The sequence below is a fragment of the Lacerta agilis genome, chromosome 6, assembly GCF_009819535.1.
Source record: "Lacerta agilis isolate rLacAgi1 chromosome 6, rLacAgi1.pri, whole genome shotgun sequence".
NCBI lineage: Eukaryota > Metazoa > Chordata > Lepidosauria > Squamata > Lacertidae > Lacerta > Lacerta agilis.
Genome location: NC_046317.1, coordinates 39955661 through 39982654, shown reverse-complemented (window position 1 = coordinate 39982654; position 26994 = coordinate 39955661). Strand labels below are relative to the sequence as shown.

General features: G+C 39.7%; 1 protein-coding gene across 3 annotated transcripts in view; it reads right to left on the bottom strand.

Moving 5' to 3' along the window:
* Positions 1-26994, bottom strand: part of TUT4 (terminal uridylyl transferase 4) — a 35086-nt gene that overhangs the window by 5384 nt on the left and 2708 nt on the right. For 2 of the 3 annotated variants that reach the window (XM_033152126.1, XM_033152128.1), the window contains exons 2-26: positions 22620-23284; positions 21156-21319; positions 19906-20022; positions 19095-19272; positions 17311-17399; positions 16679-16730; positions 15920-15989; positions 15327-15453; positions 13985-14104; positions 13257-13478; positions 12969-13143; positions 11337-12055; positions 10028-10178; positions 9430-9516; positions 8450-8553; positions 7574-7631; positions 7377-7480; positions 6984-7073; positions 6125-6238; positions 5201-5278; positions 4126-4303; positions 3886-3933; positions 3718-3800; positions 1176-1291; positions 85-245 (exon numbers count right to left, since the gene is read on the bottom strand). In XM_033152126.1, coding sequence (XP_033008017.1) covers positions 85-245; positions 1176-1291; positions 3718-3800; positions 3886-3933; positions 4126-4303; positions 5201-5278; positions 6125-6238; positions 6984-7073; positions 7377-7480; positions 7574-7631; positions 8450-8553; positions 9430-9516; positions 10028-10178; positions 11337-12055; positions 12969-13143; positions 13257-13478; positions 13985-14104; positions 15327-15453; positions 15920-15989; positions 16679-16730; positions 17311-17399; positions 19095-19272; positions 19906-20022; positions 21156-21319; positions 22620-23175 — 3961 coding nt within the window. In that variant the 5' untranslated portion in view covers positions 23176-23284. Of the gene's footprint in view, positions 1-84; positions 246-1175; positions 1292-3717; positions 3801-3885; positions 3934-4125; positions 4304-5200; positions 5279-6124; positions 6239-6983; positions 7074-7376; positions 7481-7573; positions 7632-8449; positions 8554-9429; positions 9517-10027; positions 10179-11336; positions 12056-12968; positions 13144-13256; positions 13479-13984; positions 14105-15326; positions 15454-15919; positions 15990-16678; positions 16731-17310; positions 17400-19094; positions 19273-19905; positions 20023-21155; positions 21320-22619; positions 23285-26347; positions 26470-26994 lie in introns of all 3 variants that reach the window. The other variant, XM_033152127.1, reaches the window with a different exon arrangement.

Genomic DNA, 26994 nt, shown 5'->3' with positions numbered 1-26994 from the left:
TGGCTGGACCATAGGTAGCAAGGCTGGAATAAAGGACAAACAGTGCAGTGCTATACATATCTACTCAGAAGTAAGCTCCATTACCGAGAGCACCATTGCTTCTTTGTCTTGACTGTTTAAATTCTGGACAATCCCTTCGAACGTGTCCCACATCGCCACAGATAAAACATCTCTTTTCTCTAGTCTCTCTGTCTTCCTCCTTGACTTCCTTTTCATCATCTCTCTCATTTTCCTTTTTCTTCACTCTAAATGGGGACAGGTATGCAAGCATTGCTTAAAAGTATCCTTGAAGCTGTGTGACTTTCAAAAATGCAGCCAAAGCCTTAATAATCATTTCAAAGTCCCTGTGTGGACAAAAAACTGGGAATCCCATCACCCAAAGCATGGCAGTGGCTTTACAGAGCTGCTGCACATTTCAGCTGGGCAGAAGGTAGGGGGCAGCCTGATGGTTGCACCTGGCTGAAGCTGGTGCACACGCTGCTCCTGATGGCCCAGGGCTGGCTTGGGTTGCAATGAATTTCTGGCTGGCTTAGCCCAGAGCCCAGAAAACTATGTTTCTGGTCCTTTCGTTAGCTGCCACTGTTAGATCCCATCATAGGGTCTTCCACCTAAGCAGTGGGCAGAAAATGAAAGTGATGCTGGTGTCATTTGGCAGTCAGAATCCAGTGCAGGTCAGCAGGGCCTAAGCCACCCCTCCCCACCCACTGCAGCATGGTGCAAAAGAAGTTTGTACTGCTCAGTAAGCTGAGGAAAGCTGAGATGTACCGTATGCTGCAATTTCATCCAAAGCCTACAGGACTCAAATAATCCCACAAGTTAACCTCAGCTCTGAACTGCCACACATAGTTCCTCCCATACCCTTAACTTTATCATAGGCAAGTAGCCACTGCACTTACCCTTCAAGGCACAGAACATTTATGGTATTGTTCATGAAAACACAGGAAAAAATACACAAGTGGTAAGTAATTCACTAGAATACTTAGCACTGTTTTACACCAACTCCTCTGCCTAGTTTCTTTCATTGGAAAGATTAAAAGTGATTTTCTTAAAAACAGTTTTTGAAAGAAAAATTAAAAGAGTAAGGTGCATTCCTTGAGGCAAACGAAATTATTTTCTCCTCTTCTCTTGCATTCAGCATAAAAAAACTATACTAGCCATATGGTTATTTTCCCAACCTCCTTTTTTTGGGGCAGTCCTTCATGTAATGACCAATTTTGCCACAGACACGGCAGCACCTGTCGTTGGGTGCCAGTTCTCCATCAGTCAATACTTTAGAGTTGAAAAAGTACTCCTACAAGGGGGGAAACAAGCTGTTACCTTACAAGCTCTCTGTATTCATTTTCTTTGAAGAGAAATGAGGAACAGGGATGGAAAGGAGGGAGAAACAGCAGTTGCATATCTTACTAAGTAAGACATTCATTAAGAAGAAAAGACAAAAAAACCAAGGTTTATATTTTCATATTTACAGTAATGTAAAATATATTTGTAATAATACCAGACAGGGTTTTTTACAGCCTTATTTTTCCAAGAAATGCAAAGTAAGTGAAACAAGCAATATATTTTACAAACCAACTAAATACAAACTTTCAAGTTTTGCAAAAACTAATCATTGCGGTAATGAGGAACTAAGATAGCATTCACTCTACACTATTCTCAACTGTTGACTAGCAGCCTGGGATCGCATGCATGAGTTTTAGCTATTTGTCTGAGGTACATGACTTGAAATTCAAGTGTCTGGAAGGAGGACAGAGGGGGAGGAAAGGAGGAGCAACAGTTCATTAGAACTGAGCCCAAGAGTAAGACATTCCGTGTATGCTTGCATGTTTATGCAAGACTAGTGGTTTAAGCCCGTTAAAATAACGGGCGCTAGCACCCATTTCCCGATTTCCTCCAGCATGCTCTTCCCAGGGCCGGTGCAGATCACCTTCTGCACCCCCCCCCCGGGCCAATTGAAGAAAGGAAGGAAGGAAGGAAGGAAGGGCGAGAGAGAGGGGGAAGGAAGGGAGAGAGAGAGAGAGAGAGAGAGAGAGAGAGAGAAGGAAGGGTGAGTGAGGAGAGAGAAGCAGGAAGAAGAGGGCAGGCAGCGCGTGGTGACGGCGGCAGCGGCGGCGGCATGGCTTGACCCCTTGCATCTTTCGGACTCCTGAGGGGAAAGAGAGCACGGCGGAGGCAGCGCTCGGCGGTTAGCTGCTGCTGCCCCTTCCCGCCCTCAGCTCCCGCCTCATCGTGGGGCCGGCGGTGCCCGCGCAGCCTGGGGCTTGAGCGGAGGGACAACACGCCGAGCCCCGCAAGCGCGAGGCCGCTCTGGGCGGCGGATTGGTCGCCGCTCTTGCCGGCGCGCCAAAGGCACGTGTCGCAGCTGCCGTGCCCGCGGGGCGGGTGTGCAGCAGCTGGATCCGCGCCCTACTCCTTCTCCTCCTCCTTCCTCCAGCCTCTGGAAAGCAACTCCTCCTTTCATCAGCGGGACCTCGTGGCTCCCCCCGCAGTCGCTTGCTCGCCCCAGTCCGCCCAGGCCTCCTCTGCAACCGAGGCGCTCGCTACCTGTGCAAATCCCCGGGGCAGAAGCCCCCTCCCCGTCGCGCACCCCGCCGCTTCCCTGCGGAGCGCAGGACCAATTCCTAACTGGGTCCCTGCGAGGGAGGCGGGCGGGCAAGGGGGCCGTCCCTGGCCGGCTTGCTGCTGAGGGGGCGCGTGTGCAGCTCGTCGCCCTCGCCCTCGCCCTTTCTCTTTGCGCCGCGTCTCTCTGCGGGGCATGAAGTGAGCAGCCCCTCTGGCGTCCCCCGCCGTGGCCCTGTTACCATGGGACAGAATCCCTCTCATTCCGGAAATCACTGCCGGGAAGAGGTCTGGGCCAGGGAGAGAGGAGGGGAGCAGCCGCCCATATTGAGCGTGGCGCGCAGGCGGCCCCGCCATGTTGAGCGTGGCGCCACCCCGATGCGGTCTAGTCTCGCTGCAGCCACGGCTGGTATAGGGCAGCTCCGAAGCGGGTTTTCCAGGAGCAGGGAAAGGTGGAAAAGCTTGGAGGGTGGTGCGCGTGCCCCTGCTCCTTTCTAATACGTTTACCCCTTTGAGGAGGGGAGGGATATACTACCATTTCTTTACTCAGGGTGTCATAAAAACCTAGACCGAACTGCGAAATGCTGCTCTGGGCCGCTCCCGGCCGCTAGGCCTCGGGGCTCTTGTTGCAGCAGCGGCAGCGTGGCCTTCCTCCTCGGCCTCCCCTCTCTTTTGGAGCCCTGCATTCCATTTCAACCGCCCCGCTTCAACTGCCGCCGCTGCTCCCGGCCTGATGTCTCTCCATCCAATCCCTGTGTCCCTGGGGCACATGCTCAGTAGCGAAAACCCAGAGACACACGGACTGGACGCAGAGACACTTGCATTTTATATATATAGATAAGCTGTGAGAAACTGTGTTAAACACAGTTCTAAAAGTGGGAGTTCTCATATCCTCCTGTTGTTTGTTCAACACCAATCAAGTACAAAATATAAGTAATATATCTTGGAAGTAAAAGAACCAACTTGATATTTTAGGGTTCTGTTAAGACCTAACTATTAAGCCTTGAGTTTTCAGCCCTATTGATTCACAATTGTGACCAAGATCACTAAACTAATTATGAAATTAAATTACATGTACTTGAAAGGACCCATAGAACTGCAATAAAAAGGTACTTTGTGACCACAGCAGGAAAGTACAAGTTACAAAATAAGAAAACTTACAGCTTCTCTTCCCAACACCGGATAGAAAGGAGTACCAAATAATTTTCTCCCATTGATTAATGCCTTCATTATGAAATTGGTCACTGTGAAAGGAGAGAAAAAAAGCAATTAAAATAGTGTCACTTTAGAAATTTATTAACACTGAGTAGAACGTTTTTCAAGTCTTACTTTTTCTGGATACTCCTGCACCCAGGTTATGATTCAAGTCAAAAGGATCTGAACAGAAGAAATAAAAACAGTATTAAAAGAGCAGAAAAAGAGATTCCAACAGCACTTAATTTTGCTGTTAACAAATACTGCTGGTGTAAGACAGGCAAGTAACATTTTCACTAACATTAATAGGAGTTCACTTATAAGAGAAATTCTTTCAGGGGGATATATCCTTTATGTTAGAGATTCCATAAGTACCTTCAATGGCAATGCATTTGGACGTCCACTGTTTCTCAAATGTGGTTAACAGCTTCTTCTGCCGAATGCTGATGACATATTCTTTGAAGTCAAACTCTTCAGTGTAAAATCGCAGTAACCCTAACCAGAGTTCTCCCAGTGATTCTGTGTTTTTCCCAAGAGAAGGTAAACGGTTTTTCTGTATAAAAGTTATAGCAGATAAAGTACTTTATTGTGAACATAATACTTTTTACTTTGGGGTGGTTCCAAAGTAACACATTGTGAAGTATGTGGCCTCTATCTATTGCAAAGCTGGGCGGTCCTGAATGTACACCTATGTGGTAGCAGGGAAAAGGATTAAAAGTATCTTTTGCATTCGTAGGAAACTTTCTACCTGCGCAAGTTCAGGTAAGGCTACCTCCTCTCTTAATGTGCTCATTGCAGAGGCAGATAATTCACTGGATATAAGAAGCATTGAAAAGAGAAATTCAACCTAAATGGTAGCACAGATTAGCCCACTTCCATTTTGCACTATATGTTGACTGAGCATCTCGCTTGCTAGTGATCATCAGGAGTAAGTAGGCATGAGAGCATAAGAACCACCTTGCTGGATCAGACAACGGACATGTCTAGTCAAGCATCTTATTCTCAGTAGCAAACATGTCTATGAGAACCAGAACACAGGAGCTGGGTATAAGAAGTTAAATTTGTTTGTGAAAGAGTCTTACAAACAGTTTTGCTGAAGATGAATGCTGGGATTGGCAATGAAAATAGCCCTGTGCTATTTCTGTAACAAACAAAAAAAACCCAAAGTGGCACATTTCCTGTTTAACAGTTGCCAAAATGCTAATTCTATAACTTTATAAAGCTCTTGCTGCCACTATCTAATTTTGTAATTCTGAGACTTTCAGCTCTTCATTTCTTTACCCTTCCTTTGTCCAACAGATTCTGCAGAAAGGTGTTTTGTTTTTCATTTGTGCAATGCCAAATATATTGCTGGTGCTCTTATAAAAAAAAATTAAGCACGTATATGTACTTGTGATATAATAATACTACACCTAAGAACTCAATTACTATTCCAGAATTAGAACATTACCAGTTCTTCAGTATCATCAAAGAAGAAAGCATTCCACCCATCAACCATTCTCTGAGGGATTTGTTGTCCATCAAATATCTAAAACATCAGGAAGAATAAAAGCAGAAAATGGGGTGGGGTGGGGGAGGAGGGGGTAAATAAACAAATCCAAAATCAGAAAGTATTCTCTCTTTTGAAAAGGATGAAAATATCACAGAAAATGTTACTAGGGCCCAGATGGATCTATTTGCAAACCATTAACAGTTAGTTTTGAAACAATGCTGGGACGCATGCCTTCCTTGACCTTAAATGCCAGATTGTGGGAGTGGGGGAAGGGAGGCAGATGATTATTACATTACTTAGTGGTGATAGGAATGCAGTCCATATATGCTCAAAAGGAGACTTGCACTAAACCTGTTTTTGACACCTCAGTTTGGTTAAGGGTTGGGTGGAGTTCAAATCAATAGCTTACAATTTTTAACTTTTAAAAATAATCAAGATAAAGAACATATTGTGCACTACTTTGCTTGAGAATGCTCACATTTTTCCTCATTTATAACAGCTTCACAGGTAATAAAAGTTCTGACATAAAAAGTACTTCTCTGTTGGAATTAATATGCTACTCAAGGCACAGCATCAAATACAATGATTGCCCACACATACAGTATATTTCACATCTGAAAAGCAAAACAATCTCTTGTGTGCAATTATTATGTATGCTGCTTTTAAACAATTATTGAGGAGCACATTAATTCCTGTGATGTGTGAAGAAGCTGGAAGAGTAGCTCAGTGTGATGACTGAGAACCCGTGAAGTGGCATGGGAGATATGCAGTTGCAACTCTCCAGAAAGACAAGAGTCAAAACTGGCCTCACATGCAAAATGAACTGAAAAGAAACCTAATTCTCTAGCCAATCTTCCAAAGCACATTTTCCTGAAAACCTACCTCTTGAAGAACTGGGATTACTGGCGGATCTCTCTGTTGTAAGAAGTATAACACCATTAGGATATAGGCATATGAAGACAGACTTCCTCTGGATGCATCTCCAATATCACAGCGCTGGTCAAATACATTTTGAATATAGTGAGCATTTAACAAGATATAACAATAAAAAAGAAGTATTTTGTTATGCTGCCGTTTCTGAGAATGACATTGTCAGCGTCTGGCATGCACTAAAACATAACCTAAGTCAAACAGGCACAAGGATACTATTTCTGAAAGCGCTCATTTGTGAGAAGACAAGGGCTAAGATCTGATGACTACTTCCATGTGCCCCTGATGACAGTGGACATGCTTCTAAAGCAGCAGTACCTGTGTTATATGAGAAACCACTTTTGAAACTCATAAGAGTTCAAATATCATATATGGCATGTATGTCTGCTCTTCAGAGGAAAAAGGTAAAGAAAAAAATCCTACTAGGGATTAAAGTACAGCTTTAGATCCTGGTAACTATGGATTTCATTTGGATTAATGGGGCACTAATTTACTATACTGTACCTAGTTCTAAAGCCAACATATAAATCCACATTACATTATTGCAGCTCAAGTAATCTGTCAAACAGATATAATCCAATCATCAACAGGAACCTTGAAAACCTAATTTTGTATAGGCCAATATGATATATATACTACCAGTAGCTTCCACAGAAACCAGAAATTTCATAAGCTTCCAAGAATTGTAACTGTTCAGAAAACCATTTAAAAAACAAGTTGCACTTGAATTGTCATCACCTGTTGAGGACAGAAACCACTGAGCACACATGACAATAAGCTAAAGTTGCATGTTACCAGTATTTATATTTACCTTAGCAAAAACTTTCATTGTGTATCCCAAGTATTGTACTCTCGGATCAATGGCTGCATATGTTGCAAGCATCCTTGTGTTGTGCTGTGCCTATAAAACAAGTCCAAGGGTTTGGGTATCAGGCACAGACTGAACGTAAGAAATGTTTGCAGATTGAACATAAGAAATGTTGCAAAACAAAGCATATTTACATTCTTACAAAATTTCAGGCAGGTCACAAACATAGCCAAAAACAAATTCAGAGGAAGAGGTCACACTTCCAAGCAATGTGTGGGATCCCAACAATTGCAGGCCCCTATGCCCTCTGAATAACAGCTCGTGATGAATTTAAAGGAGTGAAACGTACAGGTGAGCTTTTGACCAAACATCTGGACTGTTATTGAAGATACTTGCCAGGGTATTGTATAAGCTGATATCCCCTTCTAAGCCACTTCGTCTGTGCTCAAATTTTACTATAGGCACTTTGGCTGTTGTTATAGGCAGGATATTTCTTAAACCTGAGAAGATAAAGTTTCAAGGTGTTAAATACTCCCCATAGCCAAAGAACACGCAAAAATGCATATAAGCAGCACAAAGTTCCATACACATACCTGGATGCTTCTTAAGAATCTTTGCCAAATTTTCAATAATTTCCTTACAGTTTAATTTCTAGGAGAAATAAATAAAAAGCCTGTGTTACCTACATATTCCCACAAAGAATTCAGAGTAACCAAGTACTTTGAACATACAAACTACAATAATCTTCCTTCAACTGTATAAAAAGTATTTTCAAAAGAACGCCAAAGATTAGGTTTAAACATATCAGGAACACAATATCTCAAGGACCACCTATCCCCATATGAACCGACTCAGACCTTGCAATCATCATCATCTGAGGCCCTTCTTTGGGTGCCTCCCCCATGAGAGATCTGGAGAGTGGCAGCACAGAAATGGGCCTTTTCTGCAGTGGTTCCCCATTTGTGGAATGCTCTCCCCATGGAGGCTCACCTGACGCCTTCATGACATTATCTTTAGGCGTCAGGCAAAAAAGTTTATCTATAATCAGGCATTTGGCCGATTCTATGGCCTTTTAAATGTGTCTGTGGGAGAGGGGTTACTGGTTTATTTCCCTTTTGTTTTTGTTTTACAGTGGTACGTCTAGTTACGAACTTAATTCATTCCAGAGGTCCGTTCCTAACCTGAAACTGTTCTTAACTAGAGGCATGCTTTCCCTAATGGGGCCTCTTCCTGCCACTGCGACGCCACCACACAATTTCCATTCTCATCCTGGGGCAAAGTTCTTAATTCGAGGTAACTCTTCCAGGTTAGCAGAGTTTGCAACCTGAAGCATTTGTAACCTGAGGCACCACTGTATTATGTATTTTGTGTTTTCATTTTGTATTTTAATGTTGTGAACTGCCCAGTGATCTTTGGATGAAGGGCAGTATGCAAATTTAATAAATAAAATAAAAGCAACAATAAAATACCTCTGCATTTTCATGACCTTCTAGTGTCATGCAAATATCCAGGTCACTGTCACGAAATCCAAATCCATTTTTTGAAGAGCCAAACAGGCATAGCCTGGCCTTGTCTGATCAAAAGAAAGAGGGGTTTTTAAATAATAACTTTAGACTCACTCAAAATGTAACAGATTTTACATTAACTTTCAACTTCCACAAAATTCGAGAACAAGTGAATTTATATTCCACTACATTTTGTAAGACAAAATAAGCAATATGTTTCAGATTATTGCAGACACAGTGTAACCACCCAAGGGTCATCTTGCCACATCTGCCAGACACAATAGTTTTTCCGGTGCCCCAAACAAAGCATGCTTTAATGCCCATATATTCCATCACTTTTCAGTAATAAATAAATTCAAGATGTGAGAAAAATACATTTCTGATTTCTTTAGACTATTTTTCAAGTTCTATTTATTAATGTACAAATCTTGATTCTTGTTTTAATATTGCTACCTAATATGTTTGTCAGTTCTCTCAATTTCTCATTTGTTGTCATGGGCTTGATGCCAACTCCTTTTCTAACCTTCTTCTCCATACTGAAAACATTTAGGATATCTTCCTAAAGGATGAGGCATGGCAAACTAGGTGTTCCTTGGCATCAGCTGGCTGATATATAATCTTAGCCTGCAGATATTTGTCTGCCAGGGAAAGATCCAAGTGAGGAAGGAACTATTGCACAGGCACTTAACTTCAAAAGTTATTATCTTCTATTAACTTGCTGCTAATATTAATTTTAGATGCTTCTTTTTTAATGCTAAATTTTTTTGTATTGTTCCTATAAAACATTGGTTTGAGTATTAGTGTATATAAAGTTTTGTCCTCAAGAGCAAGGAAAGATGGTGTACAATGTAATAAATAAATAAATACAATTAGAAAATAACTCTCTTAGACAATTGCAAAATAACAAATAAATCGGATGTTTTTAAAAGTTTCCTGTTGCGTACCATTATATTCTTTTCGAATAAATCTTTCCAAACTTGCCAGAATCTGTTCTCGGTTTTGTTGCTCTGAGAAAGGAGGCGATAATTCATCTAAACAAACAAAAACCTAAGTGAGCCATTCAGCAACATCTAAGTGTCAGAATTAAATATCCTCAAACATTTCTCTCACTGAATATTTTACTGATCCCTGTAATTCATTAGAGTCATCTGGTGATGGTATTTTACATTTAGGATGCAACCATATCATCTTAAATATCAGACTAAACCCCTGAAAGGAAAGCAAAAGAAGAAACAAACTTATGTGTTGGCCCTGCAAAATCTGTCCATTACTAAAGATACCTTGGTTAACAAAACCATGCAATTCCTTGATGCTTTGGAAACTTACATTTGCCAAACCCACTGCAAAGTCTAGAACATCCTGGTGACCTTACTGTAAACTAGAACATATGAGTATACACTACTTCCAATCACATAAGAATGCCTAATTTCCTCTGATTGAAGCAGGGAAAATCCCAGATTAATGCGGTTAGAGTTCAGTCCCCTATTATTAACTATTGAAGTAGAACTCACAACCAGGTCAGAATAGCAAAACTTTACTTACCAAAACACCTTTTACATACTAGATCAAGTATTTCTCTAAATCTACTTGTCATTGGTGGTAGTGGTTTTAGATCAATTTTCTTAAAATCCTCTGGACAGTCATTTTTGGAATGGCCATCCCTTTTGCAGATACTGCATACTATAGTTGGTGGCTATGGAAGAAACGCACAAAAATGTTTTATTTTAAAATATTTCAAAAAAAGTGTCATTTTCCTTAAAGATATGCAGTATGTTCCAACAGGAAAAGTACAGGATGCAAGCAGCAAGCTCACTGGTCAGTTTTCACTTATCTTTTCACTATCTGCTTCACATGTTAAGAAGGCAGCAAATTTGCATGTATATTTCATATTCCTCAGTTGATTCACATAATGCTGTAATTAGTCCCGGGTGCCCTGCCTTGTCCAATGATCAAAACTGTTCAATATTTACTACCTCTGCACCCAAATTGCACAAGTTCCTAGCCCAAGAAACCAGAAACGAATGGGAAAGATGGAGAAAAACCACATGTAGGTTTGAGGGTGGAGTGAAAGACTTGCATAGCATTTTGAGTTTTAGCCCTTACTGCATAATAGCTCACAAAAAAATAGGTTTTGAATAGTGGTCAAAACCTAAAAGCTAAATGCTGCTACAATACATAAAGGGTTTATCTACTGTGGGTGGTTTTTTAAAACTAGTTCAGGAATGAAAGTTCACATGAAAGTGAGATTAAAATATACTTTTTCAATAAATATGTGCTTTAGAGGTAAGACAGAGGCATTCTCTCTAGCACTATTATGTTTCTCTTTGATTTCATCAAACCAAAGGAAAATACAGAGAATCCATGAAGGGTTCTGCCGTGAACTCAACAACTCTTGGCTTCTGGAAGAATGTTAGAAAGTGGCCCTTCTGCCCCTAATAACAGTGCTTTAGTTATCTGGTGAAGGCAGATTCATTCTTCTTTCATCAAGAGATTCCTCACTGTTCTTAGGCTCTACTACAGTGAATGTTAAGTCAAGTAGGAACAACTTGACACTTATAAATGTCAAGAGAGATTTGTCTAAATGTCTAATACTTTTGGAACAAATTGTTGGAAACCATGGCTTTAGCAGATTCATTCTATTCAGCCTTGAGTTAAAGAAAAATTGAGAGGAAGGCATCACTGCCATATAGCTAGGCAAATACAAAAGCAAATATCAAGGGTCTTGTTCTGGTAATGAGAGTCAGTGGAATCAGTCTGCTGACAAAAACATTTCTTTAGCAATGATCTTAAAACACGGTTACAGAAAACATTTTATTTAAAAAAGTTAAAGTAAGTTTTGAGTTTGCTTTACCTTTCCAGAAGTCAAAATAAATTTATCAAACACATAATGTATATCTTCTGTGGTGACTTCATCTTTACTGTCTTGAATTTCTGCTACTGCTATGCAGTTGTGCGAGGTAGCTGATGTGCTGGTGCCTGAGCACATACTCTTCTGTGGATACTCCGTTACTGAAATCTGCAGACTTTCAGTATCAGATAATTCACTAACAGAATCTGCATCAAGGGACCTATGTTCACTAAAAACACAACGTTGGCTTAGCTCCTCTTCATCTGAAGGCTCTTGATCATTCTTTGCTTTAGATTTTTGTTGTAGTTCACAGCATTCATTAGTACTTAGGGACACAGTTTCCTCTTTGTCTTGAGAGTCTATGTTTTCAATTTCTGGCTTTTTTACCAGTAAATTTTCCAAGTTCTCAGTACATGTCCTGGATGTAGGTTCCATTTCACTACATTCATTAGACTCTTGTATAATACAAGCATGGCCTGTGTTCTGTTTCTCTGTAATGTTGGCCTGCTGTGGAAGGCAACAGTTGGTTACAGGTTCTCCAGTTTTTTTGCTACCAATTTTTCCCTTTTCCTTCTTCTTGGTATCCAGTTTAGACTTACTCCCATCTTTATTCTGTGGACATGCAAAATATTTATATGCTGTCCTGAACCTTTCCAGGATATACTCAAATACCATCTGGCTGTTCAGGCTCCGTGCAACATTTCTTTTTAGTGCAAAAGGATCTATAAAAAGACAAACCAGTAATATGTTTGCTGCTGTTGTTCAATTAGGACCTTCAAGTATGATATCAATTGTGGTCTGGTTCACACGTAACACTAAGTCAAACCATGGCTACACATGAACAAGCGAGTGTGAAGATACTTAGAAGAAAAATCACAGCTGCTTTGTTCCTCCCCACTTCCTGCTACTGCTGTGCTACTCAGAGCTAAGCTATGGTTTCACTTAATGTAACATCCAAACTCAGGCGTACCGTTTGTCTTCCCAGGTAATGGTAAGCCAAGAACCAACTTCGTCTACAGCTGGTGGTTCCTAGAGGCAGACAAACCACAAGCATAGGTCTGGCTATAATGCTAAAGCCAAACCACAGCATAACATGGCAGCAGCAGGACTAACTTTGGAGCAAACCAGCTGTGATTTTTCCCTCTGAATACCTGCATGCTCACTCACTTTTACATATGGTTTGGCTTAGCATTGCATATGAACTGGGCTTAATATAAAAAATACAGGAATAACAAGGCTATCACTCATTAGGGATTTATCTCCAGCCACAATATTCTGGCATAAAAGAATGAATAAAAGGGAATGGCATGTTTCCTGCTTCAATATAATTATTGCTTATAGTTCAAGACCAGCAACTTGAACTCCTCTATAAATTTCTCCTCTAGAAATGCAATATATTTAACTACAGATATATTTGAATACAAATTCAAAGTAAACTTTTTAAACTAACCTTTCCAAATTATTATGGGCAGATGAGTGCCAGTCAACAAAGTCAAGTATATGACAGTTATACAAAGAAAAGCTGTATTTTCCACATTTGTAGCTAATGTAGCATAAGACAGTGTTTTATCTACAAAAAGTTAGATAAGTAAGGCAAGAGTTCCCAAAGTCTCTTTACAAAATGCAGTGCCCCACCTTCAATGGCTATTCGCCTTTTAGGCCAGGTTTTGTTCTCTCTGGTTAAAAGTTCTTGTACCCGTATGCTGATAACATATTCTTCCAAAGCAAATTCCAGTGTATAGAACTTCAACAATTCTAACCACAGTTGTCCCAGAGATATCTGGTGTGGTGTTTCCAATGCTAAAGGAGACTGAAAGAAGCAGAAAATGGAAGCTTAAATTTCTGGTTCTTTGGTCATTAAATTTTATCAAGAAAAGAGTCAAGAAAGAAAAGAATAATTTCCATTTAAATAGACTCACTTACCTTGCCATTCTTCTCCTTTGGATTAGTTTGGGTGTCTGTTTCCAAGGATGCTGCACTCTTGTTACCACCTCTGTGCTGTTCACCTTTAGCTTTGCCTTCTACACCACTCAAATTTTTCCCTGCTCCATTGTTTGACGGTTTGTATTCCCACACTACAAATTTTTCATCTTCTATGCCCTTCAGCTGGTAATCATCAGCCTTCTTAGAATCAAAACCTTCAATCTAAACAATGCAAAATAAATAAAACAAAAGCATTTTCAAAGAACAAGAGCAAGTGCTATACTTATAAGACAGGCATGTCCAAAGTCCATTTCGGGGGCCTAATCCAGCCTGCTGGTCGGTTTAATGTGGCCCCTGTGGCAGTTTATTTCCTGGGGTAAAATCCTAAAAACAACTTCAATCTTAAAAAAGCTCAACAACTTCAACCCTAAAAATAGCTCAACAACTTTGGTCAGCCCTTTGGCCGGCCCTCAAGGCCCTTCACTTCTTCAAATCTGGCCCTCTTTGAAAAAAGTTTGGACACCACTGATATAAAACATTCAAATATATAAGCATTTATTTTATGCTATAAATTATGTTTAGATATAAATTGCCAATGGAGATACAAAAGCTACTTTAGATAGATCCTGTGGAAAGTTTTGACTTCCTTATTTGGGTCCACAGAACTAATCACACATTTATTTGAATCCAGACACTTCACTTGCATTTTTTTTTTAAAGAAAACTTACCCAGTTGCCTAAATATGATGGTAGTATACGTGGTTCTCTTTGTTGAAGGAAAAATATCACCATTAAGGCAAAAGAATATGAGGGTATCCCACCTTCTGCCTGGCAGTCAATATGGCACAACTACAAAAAGGGAGAAGAAAGGTCTTCGTTTGGTGCTATGTATATATTTCCAGCAACGCATAGTAGATCTTGCAGATTTTGAATTTAGCCAGCATTTTTTTCAGTCATAGAATAAAGGCCTACATAACCAGGTCTGAAGGCATATAAAACAGCAACCTTACTGACGCTAAGCAGGTCTGTGCTCTACCTTTAGAACCCTATGTACTCTACCTTAAATTCCAAGATGGAAGAAAGGCAGGATACACATGTAGTCAAACAAACAAACAAACAAACGTCTGCTATCCATAAACCAATGTGGAAAAGTACAAAAAATTAAATAGTGGTCATTTTAAATATTAATATTTACAATACACATTCACTTAACCAGTTGACCTAGTCCGACCTAGACAATATCCAGACAGTGAGATTCCCATTTACATGGATTACATGGAAGACACACATTAAATGCAGATATTCACAAGTTTTAATTAGGATCCTCTACTTTGAGTATAAGGGTAACTTGATATTACCCATTCTTTTCTATGCTTACTCAAGCTATGAACTCCACTACTTCATTCTTTCATCATTTGCATCTTCCCTCAAGACTTAGCTTATCTTTTCACCTTTGAGATGTTAATTTCCCTCTCAGTATATTGTTTTCCCTATCTGTAGAATTAAATTGACTACTTTAGATACAGGTGGTGACCATTTTGCACAGGAGTTTGGTGCCTGGTCCCTGTGCGTGTTGACAGAGCACACATAAGCCCGCCCCAGTTCCTCCCTCTTCCAGGTCCAAAACGGCCCATGCGTTGGCAGTTGCGAGTCAATCAGACACATGCAAAATAGTCACTGCCTGTACAAAAAATATGTAACACATTTTGGATAGGAAAAAAAAATCCAAATATTCCTGTACGTAGAATGTACAACAAACATTTCCAGAGCTCCACTTCCAGAGGCAGCTAAAAGGTCCTCTGATATTCTAGTGCATCTTTTAGAGAGTACAAGGAGCTTCAGTGAGAAGGGGATGCCTGAGAAGCCCCAAGGCACATCCGGAAGCCTCTAAATGTACATGGAGGCTCTGTGCTCCAAATACTATATTATTTCCGATCCAGAAAAAGATATCATTTTAGAATTAATCTAATCTAATCTAATATGTACAGGTTCGTTTCAGCGTTGTAAAAGGTTATTGCATTTACATATTAAGTACACATGCAAGGAATAAATATGTTCATTTAAAACTTACTCTAGCCCAGTAACGAAAGGCCAACACCAAAGGAACGAGAACTGGTTCCAGTTTGCCAAGCGCAGCTAGCAGATCAGTTGTAAGGCAGGCCACATCATTTCCAGCACTTACTTTGCAAGTTAAACCACTGAGATTGAAACAAATTTTAAGAAAAGTTGCAAGTTAAACCACTGTCCCTCAGTGAGTGATCAAAAAGAAAAACATGCAGTTCTCAGCATATATGTTTAGTCTGCATTGGTTTCTTTCCTCATGCTGACTGCTTACCGCAGATACTGAAATCTATTTATCCAGCCAAAATATTATGCATTTTAAGTCTCAACAGTTTCAATAGAAGGGTGGGGGAAATGCTCAAAAGTATCACTGAAATCAACAGGACTTTGAAAGTGCTTAAAATTTTGAGTGAACTGTGCTCTGTCGTTTTTGCGCTACACCTGGGAAATGGAGGAAGCAGTTCTGAAGCTAGCTTCAAAGTAAAGAACTACATTACCGGTGTATCCTTTGTAATTGATGATAGATTGTAAAATGCTAAATGTAAGATGGTGTCTCATTAATAATCCTTTTAACTTGAACACGTAACACAAAAATACACAAACCTCTTAACATCTTTACAAAAAACAACAGGAACTTTGGCATGGAAATCTGATTCCACATCAGAGTAAAAAGCTGTAAGAGGAAAAACAGAAGAGCATATCAGAAAATAGAAGAATCTTCCATAGTTCTCTCAAACTGATTCAAATCTATCTGGGTAATACAGTGGTGCCTCGCAAGACGAAATTAATTCGTTCCACGAGTGTTGTCGTATAGTGGAAATTTCGTTTTGCGAAGCACGGTCGGAGGAAGCACGGTCTCATGGGGGGGGGGACGTTTTGCGAGTCATGGCCATAGGAAAATTTGTCTTGCGAGTCACTCTTTCATTAGCGAATGCTTTTCGTCTAGCGAGTTTTTCATCTAGCGAGGCATTCGTCTTGCGAGGTACCACTGTATAAGCAATTAGAAGGTTACTATGTCCGTGCACTGCTCTGGTTCGCCAGAAGCGGCTTAGTCATGCTGGCCACATGACCCAGAAGCTGTCTGCGGACAAACGCCGGCTCCATCGACCTATAGAGCGAGATGAGCACGCAACCCCAGAGTCCTCCACGATCGGACCCAATGGTCAGGAATACCTTTACCTATGTCCTCTGTTAGATACCCAGAATTAATTACAATATTTTTTTATTGTTTTATCATCCCATTCTCTGTTATTGTTTTTATGGACACTGCTTAGCAATGCAGAAACTTAAGCAGCATATAAACATCTTAAATAAATCAGAAAATGAAGTAAGTGGGGGGGAAAGGATGGGGGGAGCACTTACCACTGTTTTTCAAAATATCAAGCACCTGTATCAGAACATCCGGATGACTCATCTAAAATAATGAGCAAGAAGGTTATTTTACCCTCATTTTAATTCTATCAAAAGAAGGAAGGCAATTTTATTATTAACAGTCACAGGTATGATCCAGACCTCTGCTTACCTGCATAACAAGCACAGTACAGGGTTTTTACATGTACAAACAGGGCCCAGAGAGCCAGATGTGCTTGCTCCTGGAATCTGAATCCAATCAACAGTTGTGTACAATGAAGAGATCCCTAATTATGCTACAACTATGCTATTGTGAGTGTACCAGTTACTCCTAGTTTAAGCATGCATATGGGTACGCCACCAACTCTGTCCAGTTGGGACAGGGCCTATCCTAGGGAATTCTCTCTCACTCCTTTATCAACTCATACACCAAGGCTAAAGATATCTGGTAAGTAAACTGGCGGGGAAAAGGTTTCTCGTGAGTGAGAAAGAATGGAAGTTATCATGGAACATTCTGAGAGTGCTCACTTACTAATTCCAGGTCAAGAACATCAGAGAAAGCTATACTAGCGAGAAAAATCTTTGAGACCGTGGACATAAAACATTTCTAACTCGATAATGTCACAGACATTTCTTCAACTTACCGTAGAGGGAAATTTTATATCAATATTAATATCACTAGTTTTAAAAGCAAATCTAGTTAGACAGGATCCATACATCCTCAATGAGCATTCTGAAAATAAAGAAATGGTTCCATAAGCAATCATGTAGCATTCATAACCATTTTCAAAATTTTGAACCATATTCAAAATACCGTATATACTTGAGTATAAGCCTAGTTTTTCAGCATACTTTTTGTGCTTTAAAAGCTGCCCTCGGCTTATACTCAAGTCAACCATTCCTTAAGGAAGTATTAAAACCCCACAGGTGCTCACTTTCCCTGGATCCTGCTTAAACAGGACAGGATCCCAGCCTTCTCTGTATAACACAAAGGAACATTGCGCTGTGAGTTAAACCACAGAGCCCTAGGGCTTGCTGATCAGAAGAATGGTGGTTTGAAACCCTGCGACGGGGTGAGTTCCACAGCAGCAAAGGAGGAAGAGGAAGGAGCAGCCCAAAGGGCTGCTTTGGGCTGCTCGTTCCTCCTCTACCACAGTGGCAAAGGCGAACCGGCTTATACTTGAGTCAATAAGCTTTCCCACATTTTTGTAGGGAAATTAGGTGCCTCGGCTTATATTTGGGTCGACTTATACTCGAGTATATACGGTACTACGGATGCAATCCGAAAGCAAACATACAAGAAATAAGTCCTACTGCTACAGACTGTATAAAGAATACCATTTTAATTCTGGTTATAAGGCGTTTTATGGTTAGAAAAGCAAAAATTAAATAGTTTGCTCAAATTAATCCCACAAGTGCAAACTGACAGAGCATTGACTCATGTGCCATTACAGGTCTTTTCCAGTCCAGACACACAACAGACACAGATAAAGGCTTTATTCTACTCCCCCCCCCCCCCAATAAAGTCAAATGCTCTCAGCATTGAACGTTAGCATTGTATGTAATCATGGGATTACTTCTATGAAAAAATGTATTTAATACTAGGGTGTATAAGCATGAACTCCATGCTGCTTAGCAACATGTGCAACACTTTTATGTATGATGAATGCACACCTATCTATTCAATTGCAGGTAGATGCTACAGGAAGCCATCAAGTGCAACATTGACAAATATATATTCAGCCCACATTATAAGGTACAACACTGTACACTTGACAGCTTTTGATCTGTCAGTCTACTACATCTCTGTGTTACATTTAACTGCACTGGTATGGAAAGAACACACAATATAAAATACAATTAACAGCCACTGGTATTAGATACAGACAGCTTCATTACTGGAAATGTGATGCTTTCCCATCTAAATGTTGAGGGTATTTTGCTCTCATCAACACAACTATATGTTTTGGTTTGTCTCTAACTAGAGGATCTGCAATGGCCAGTGAATCAATGCTGTTGTTTCCTAATATGAACAAGATACTTAAATTTCTGCTTTTCTAACCATAAAGTACTTTATAACCATAAAAGAAAAATTATTCATTTTATACACTCAGAAGCACAGCATTTATGCACATCTGAGAAACTGGAAAATCAGGATGGGCTTCATCTGCCTGAAATTTTTTACAAGAAAACCTCAATTAAAATAATATTCTTCAACAAACCTTTTAATATTCCATAAAGGAAGAGAAAGTAAAGATACAAGAATGTCAGAAACTGCCAATACCATCCTGTACTACAAGCTTCCAAAACTGGTATTTTAATGTACAATTGAATACATGGAAGTCAAACTGATTGCAGACCCAAAATGTATTCTCAACGAACAAGCAAACAATCTCCTTAAAGAAAACTAAGAATCTACATTAGGTACCTGGTAAGTGTTGCTGAATTATCTTCTCCATATCCCATACAATTTCCTGGCGGATTTTGAAATCATTATCTGATATGCCTTGCTCCTTTGCTGCCTCCATCAGCGTAAAACTCAAGGCAGTTACTTGTGCAGGGGAAGGGGGAGGGAGAGCACGGAGTTCGTTTTCTTCTTGCTTTTCCTGAAAATATTATGAGCGGTAAAGAATAGTGTTACCACTGGAAGAATTTTCAGGTTCAACCAATTTTCTTTTGCTTTAAATCCTGTTAATGCTAGCCTATACAAAAACTGTCCATGAAAGTGATATAATGTCAACATGTCATTAAAGATATCTGAGAAACACCATAAGATGGGGTTGCACAACTTTTGCTCCAGTGCACATCATGAATTGTCTTATAGAGATGCTGCAAGGTTCAGTGTTGTCACCCATGTTGTTAGTATTTGGATAATATAAATGTGCTGATGGCATTCAGCTCTATTTTTCCTTTTGTCTTGAGATGAGGATCAGCAGCAGTGATGCACTGAAGCAGTTCATGTAAATTAATATTTTATGTGCTTAACATTTTTTATTTGTTTAACAAGATATTTTAAGTGCAACAGATGGGGGCAGGCAGAGGGAGCTACAGACAGAATTATCTGCACAATAATAGACACTAGGAAAACACTTTTTTCCACCATCTACAATATAGTCTTATGATTACAGTGCTTTAACTATTACTTTGGTTTCAGGCCAATAATTCTTAGATGCTATATGAAGCAATTAAAGTAAGTATAATTCTGGTAAAAAAATTCCAAGCCTTGATCTAAAACTTACCATGATATTCTTTTTATGACGTTTTTCTTTAATATGTTTGTGAGCTCCCTGGATATTTTCAATGTGAACTAAGCAGAGCTTGCATAGGTACTGGCAATTAGAGTACTCTGGAGAGCGCTGTGGAAAAACCACACATTTAAAATTCAGCAGCAAATTAATTATGTCTGTTTTATTTTCCATTGTGACGATAATAAAATGCTACTAAGCAATGAGCATAGTAGATGGGGATTGTCCTTGCTGTTCACACTGGGATATGAAGAATTTATTCACACATTTCTAAATCGTTTAGACTCATGTTTTTCATATTTTCATGATGCCACTAACACAGCTCTTCTTGTTTAATGCTAGAAATCATTAAATACCAGAAACCTAGAATCAGCTAAATCCTAACACAAGATGTAGTACCTGCACTCATTTTTTCTCATTCTGAAGGGGGGGGGTATTCTTGGCAGCATTTGAAGAACTGCCAAAAGAAAGATTCAGAGCACCAAGGCTCAGTGATGTATATGGAAAGGCAAGTAAAAGGACTTGGGATCATGAGGAGTTCAACAGAAAAGTACTTCCAAAGCTCTGCAATAGGGAGACCTACCCTGCAGATGAAGGTGGGAGCCTGCTTTGAGTCTCTCCAGCCAAATAGAAAAAGAATAAGCCCCATGAAAAAGTAAGTTTTTTTTTTTAAAGCAAAGAGGCCCAGAGAAGGCAAGAGGCCATGAAAAGCAGATATTTTACTGGCCTTCAGTCTTTTAAAGAAAGAAAGAAAAGTTCTTTTTGCCCTGAAAAAGCCTGTGCATTGACCCACAGCACTTGTGAGAATGGTTATGCACACTGGCTAACATGCACAAAATTCAGCTTTTTACACATCACCCAAAATTGCTCAGAAATAATGTCTCCTGACATGACCCAAAATCAATTAGGCAAGTGGTGGCAAACACACAAATGTTGGCTTGTCATGGACCAACTGCCTTTTTCCCAAGGTTTTACAATGCACCCAAAATATCATGTGATTAGACCCCAACTGAAATGAAAAGCATATAATTTGTGTTCCCACTGATTAAGGGAACACACAGTGCAAATCAACATCTGCTATAAGGGGGAAAAAGCAAAGGAGAAGCCTCCTTAAAGAGAACCATCTCACACTCCACTGTTATTAAAGAAATTAAGTAGCTAATTCATGTCTTCTGAATTATGTTACATGCTATGGTACGTGGAAAAAAACCATTACCTAAAAAAGACAACTGTAGTTTACTTACTTTTTCCAAGCGAATAATGTAATCTCTTTCCAGTCGCTCTTCTGCTTGTTTCAAGCCTAGCTGCTGTTCTGCCGTCAATGTTGATTCATCAATTACAGCAATATTTTCTAAATAATCAGCCTCTGAATTAGCTTCTTTAGCAGAATCTGGATTTTTTATTTTACCTAATGAAAGAAAGAACAAAGTTGATTATTAACCTGTTTTCTCCAGACTACCTTAAATGTAAGCTAAGGGAAAATTAAATAAATTGGAAATCCTATAATGTGAATATGCTCTCTCCTTGATAATTATGCAAATCTAAGCATAGAAATAAAGCTGAATTTTAAAAAGTAAAACTTTTTCGATTGTTCTCAGCATCATTAACAAGAATCATACCCTTGAGCTATTAGAATTACCGAGATAACATAACAGGTAATTATTATTATTATAAACCAATATGCAATGTTTTATTGACTTCAATTGCATGTTATATTTAGGCCTGGTTCACACATCACTTCAAATGAAGACATATACCGGTAGTTCAGTGCTAGAGCATCTGCTCACCCGGGTGATTGGAGGAAAGTGATTGCCCAGTCTTCATGGACTTATTCCTAATACTGTATTTATACTGTGTACTGTACTGGTTTTTCAAATTTGTGTGTTGTTTTACTTTGTTTTTATTGGCTTTAATCAGTATTATTATTATTTTAAAAAATACTTTTATTACTTTTAATTAGTATTTTGTAAACTGCCCAGGTATCCTGGTTGGAATAAGAGGGATTTAAAATTTGAACAACAAAAAACCAAATAAAGAAATGAATGCTATAGCACACAGAGACAGTGTGACATTAGACTTGATCCACACCAGGTCTACACATGTAACAGAATGGGGTGGGAAAATGGACTGCCATGTTTTAGGTGGCATGTGGGAGATACCACATTTGAATTACATCCCTGTTTTTTTCTTTAAAGACTTAGGAGGAAGATTTTAGAATAGGCCTTCATCTGGTATGCCAATTTTCTATTTGAATGGAGATGCATGCATATGTATTTTGTTAGTTTGTTTTTAACATAGAGAAGGAGTTGAAAATGTGACCCTACACCTGCCATCTGATGTGCTGCATTCCATTTTATCACCTCTTCCTGGTGTATGAGTAGGTCTACATGGGGGGAAAACAAGCTATTCTGATATATTAGCTAAAAACTAGGTTCATAATAGCTGCTTAGAAACGATCAAAGCATCTTAGAGTGACTGAGCAAAATGCAAGAGAATGTTTTATTTCAGAGCTATAATTATTTCTGTGCTGAAACACAGAAAAATATTTTTGTACTTTTAAAGGTCGTGGGGCAAGCTTACATTAAAAAACACATTTTTCTACCACACTTGACAATATAGATATAACTAACATGCACAAAGCAAAAGCCATTCAAAATGCATTTCAGACTGTTGGATTTTTTAAAATAAAAACTGAATCCAGCACTCACAGGAGTCTTCAGATTTGTGTTCCATTGGTCCCAGATCCAAACCACTTTTGACTGAGTCCCCAGGTCGATTAGTATTAATTTTGGATATATCATCTCCAGGTGGATTTTCCAATTCAGAACTCCTTCTCTGGACAGATGGTAAACTTTCTGTGCTGGCACCATTCTCTGAAATATGGGAGCTTGAAAGATTTTCAACCATGTGCTGAGCTCTTATCTGTTTCGGATTATCTACTTCTGCTGGTACATTTGGTAACCTTTTTGCTTTACATTGATCTTGAATATTTGACCCCATGTCTTTACATCCAGCAATACAACTATTTGTCTTACATGATTTATTTTCTCCTGACTTTTCAGGACAAACATCATTTTGCTTATTCTTTTTGCAACTGCTCCCACCTGAAGAACTTTTTCCAGCTTCTTTTATAGATTTGTCATTTTTGTTAGTTTTATAATTTTGATTGGTTGTAACTCTGACAGCTTTGCTTTCTTCACAGACAATTCGGGCAGATTTTCTTGTGTCATGATTTCCAGTTTTTGAGCTCTTGCCCTCTTCCATTATTGAGAAGACCTGCTTCGTCTATTACTTGAGACTACTTGAAATATAATTTTGCAACAACTGGAGTGGAGCAGAATCCTCTGTTCAAGCAGGGTATCTGGCTGATTGTCTGATGAGAAAAATTGAGAATGATAACACAAAGAAACTCTTACATTGTTAAACATAAGCCTAAATTAAATTAATATAAAAAATGCTTGCAATGAGAGACTAAAACTAAGCATGTCGGGGGGGGGGAGAGAATAATGGAGAGAACATTCACATGGTGTAATGGAAATGTCCTCTATTAGTTTAATAAGAGCACACTCCAAACCCTCCTCCACATTTTGTTGGCTGGGGTGATTAGGATGGAGCAGAGATTCTCTCCACCAACCTGCAGGGGAAGAGGGTCAGCTAGCTTTGACCAAGTGGGTGGTAAGCTGGTGCTAGTAGCTCTCCCAACAATCATAGAGTGCAGAGAGCCCCAAAACAAGGTGATACTGAATCCAAAACACTGGAGATATTCCAAAGGTTCTGTTCCTATGCCAGCCTGCAGCTTGTGAACCAGCAAAGTTTTGGATGTGGTAGTGGCTCTGCAGCTCACAGGCCCTGGGTTAAGTTTGCTCTGCCCATTAATTTTGAGATTTTTCTTTGCCCTTTGTTGGGGCAACACAAGTACTAAAGCAGCAGGGGGAGAAATATCCTTCAGCACATGATGTTAGGCATGAGGCTTCCTAGGGACTTCTACCTTACTGGCCACATTAGAGCTCCAAACTCTTACAATTGTTTTGTAGAAATGCTGCCAACTAGTAATGTTCTCACAAACATTTAAAAAAAAAATGTCAGAGCATTCGTACATAGGCCTCTGCTTTACTTATACCTCTACAACTGCCAAAATAAGTTTGCTTTCACTTCAGCTTTTTGGTTCAGAGAAAAGTACATTGTATTGCAACAGTGTCAGAACAATGATATGTAACACCAAGGACTACCTGAAAGTTGCAATAAAATATATCTTGTAAATATTGCTTTTTAAAATTACCTCAAAGGTTAAAAAGGGCAACATTTGCTTTAGCAATGTAATAACAATTAATGATTCCAGAATAAAAACTATCCTTCATTTACGTAGTTACAGTGTAATACCAGGTTACACACGCGATCTGTTCCGGGTTGCCGTGCATAACGCGGGTGTGCGTATCCCGAACGCACGAAAGAAACCCGAAAACCTGGAAGTAGCGCGATTTGAGCGCTTCTGCGCGTACACAAAGTGTGCAGAAGCGTTCTGCACATCTGGGGGTCGCGCGTGCGCTCTGGAAACGCTTCCGGGTTGCGGGTGTTCTTAACCCGAACGTACACAACACGGAGCGTGCGCAACCCGGGGTATGACTGTATTTGTTAATTCACTTGTATTTGTAACCCTAACCCACCTCAACCTGCTCAGAACAGGCAGCAAATTCTTATTATATAAATGCTGACATCAGCTGGGGAAATTGATCAGTTGGGGGGCTAACCATGTTCCCCAACCATTGATATTGCCTTGATAGGAAAGGAATGACAACTACATTGCTACAACAGAGAGAAAGATATCAGCCACCTGGCGCTTAAACCTGAAACTTGCTATGTTTGAGGTTCTATTAATATGATTTGACTCAGACACTTGCAGATAAGTTTCACTTTTGTTTCCTGTTGGTTTTTAAGGTTTCGTAGTCTCAGTTATCTTCCACCAGCTCTACCAACTGGGTGTAATATCAGGATGTGAATTATCGCAAAACCACATAAACCCAAACCCACTGAACTACAACTCATACAAAAAGCTTAATAACATTTAATACTAAAGGAGGAACTAAAATATTAGACCTGTCAAGAGCTAAAAGCAGGGATGGGGAACCTGTAGCTCTCCATACAACTACAACTTCCATCAAAACTGATCACTGGCCATGTTGGCTGGGAGCATCAGGGGGACCACACGTCCCACCCACCTACCCACCACCCTATTTAAATAATATTAGTTTATTTAAAAAAGCATATGATTAATGAACTAAGTTTGCCTATTAACAAACCTAATTTGGGGCAGGAAGGTGGGACCCTTTCTCTCAGTGTTATTTTCCTAGTTTCAAATCACCCATCCCTAAGAGGTATTTGCCTTGAGAGGGCAGATCCAAGCTTTGGGCAGATGTGGCTATTTTAAAGTGAGAAAAATTGCATGAGAGGTGTGTGAGGGGGACTATCCCTGCACTGCAGCTCCAATCCAGTACAGTACAGTGGCACTTCCATTTCTTGGGAGGAAACTTCGGGGGGGGGGATGAGTATCAGGACATTTGAGTGCTATTTAAACCCATTATAATATAAGCCCAAAGAAAATGGCCACACTGGGACAATCAAATATCAATTTAGTAAGCTGAGCAGTGAATAAGCTTTATGTATGCAGCTGCTTTGCTCCTCCCTTCACACAAGTGGGGAAATAAGCCAGAGAGGCACAGTTAACCATAACTTCCAAACTGAGAAATTATGTCTGGACTAGGAAATGGCCTGCAAGCAAGCCAGAATATGAAGTAATCGTTTAAAGCTGGTTTTCATGTCCAGGGTTGTTTTGAAAGCATTAATTTCCCACTTCAAATATAACAAGAAGCTACAGCAAAATTCTAGCTTGTGTTTCCACTTGTGTGAAGTGAGGAGCAAAGCCACTGAATGTACAGGTAGATGCACAAAGTTCATTTTTATCTTAAGGTAGTTTAGTAAGACAAAATTTGATTGTCCAAACACATCCAATTTAAGCTGAAGATCAGAAACCAACACAGGGCAAGAAGGCTTACTTTGAAAAGAAGAATTCTTGCCCAAATTCCTCCCTATAGAACCACAAATTCTGGCAAAATGAATGTAAATTGGCAGTAGTAAGCACAAAAAAACCCCACAAGTAGTTTTTAGCAAATTGCCCCCCAAAAATTCTTTAAATATTACTTTCTTTAAACACAAGAAAAGAAAAATGTGCAGCTTGTCACTAAAAAAAACAGCCTCCTTACCAGATGACTGGAAATGGTTTATCTTTTTCTTTGAATGCATCCAGGAGGAATTAGAGGCCTAACTTCCATACCAGGTTAATTGATGGAAAGCATAAGCAAAGGTATAGTGTTTATACAGATGAAAAAGCCTTGCTGGGGAAGAATCAGCATGGTTTCTACAACAGGAAGTTTGGCCTTACCAATGATTTTGAATTCTTTGAAAGCACAACGAACATGCAGTGATCCAGTAGGTACTGTATCCAAGATTTCAAAAAGCTTTTGACAAAGCACTTTACCAAAAGCTCCTCAGTATACGTAACAGCTGTTGGAAAAGACAACAATTTTGATGGCTTTTATGATAAAATGGCCTTCTGTTTTGTAATTGCTATATAACAATGTCCTCACGTACCGGTAAATCCAGCCTTGTAGATAAACCCACAAAGGTTTATCTTTAACTAGTGCCTGCTCAAGGCTGAGAGAGGAGGCAAAGAAAGCTCCATCCCTTCTGTAGTTGCCCACTACATTTCTATTATAAGCACAGAGAAGCAGGCTTCCCTCCTCTGACAGTTTGCTTGATTTCTATCATGGGCACAGAGGAGGGAGGAAGCAGTCCTTCACTCTTTCACCAGCCCTCTCATTCATGTGTATGGAATTCTGGGTTGCCTACCAGGTGAATGTTTAAATACAAAGCAGTATATATCTGTGATGTGGCCACATTTGGAAAACTAAGTACAGTTCTAGACATGGTATGTGACCTCTGCTCAGAAACTAGTGCCTGAAGAAATGGCATGCAGGGAGATAAGATGTGGAGTGAGGGAAGAGTTCTGTACCCTTCACCCACATGCCT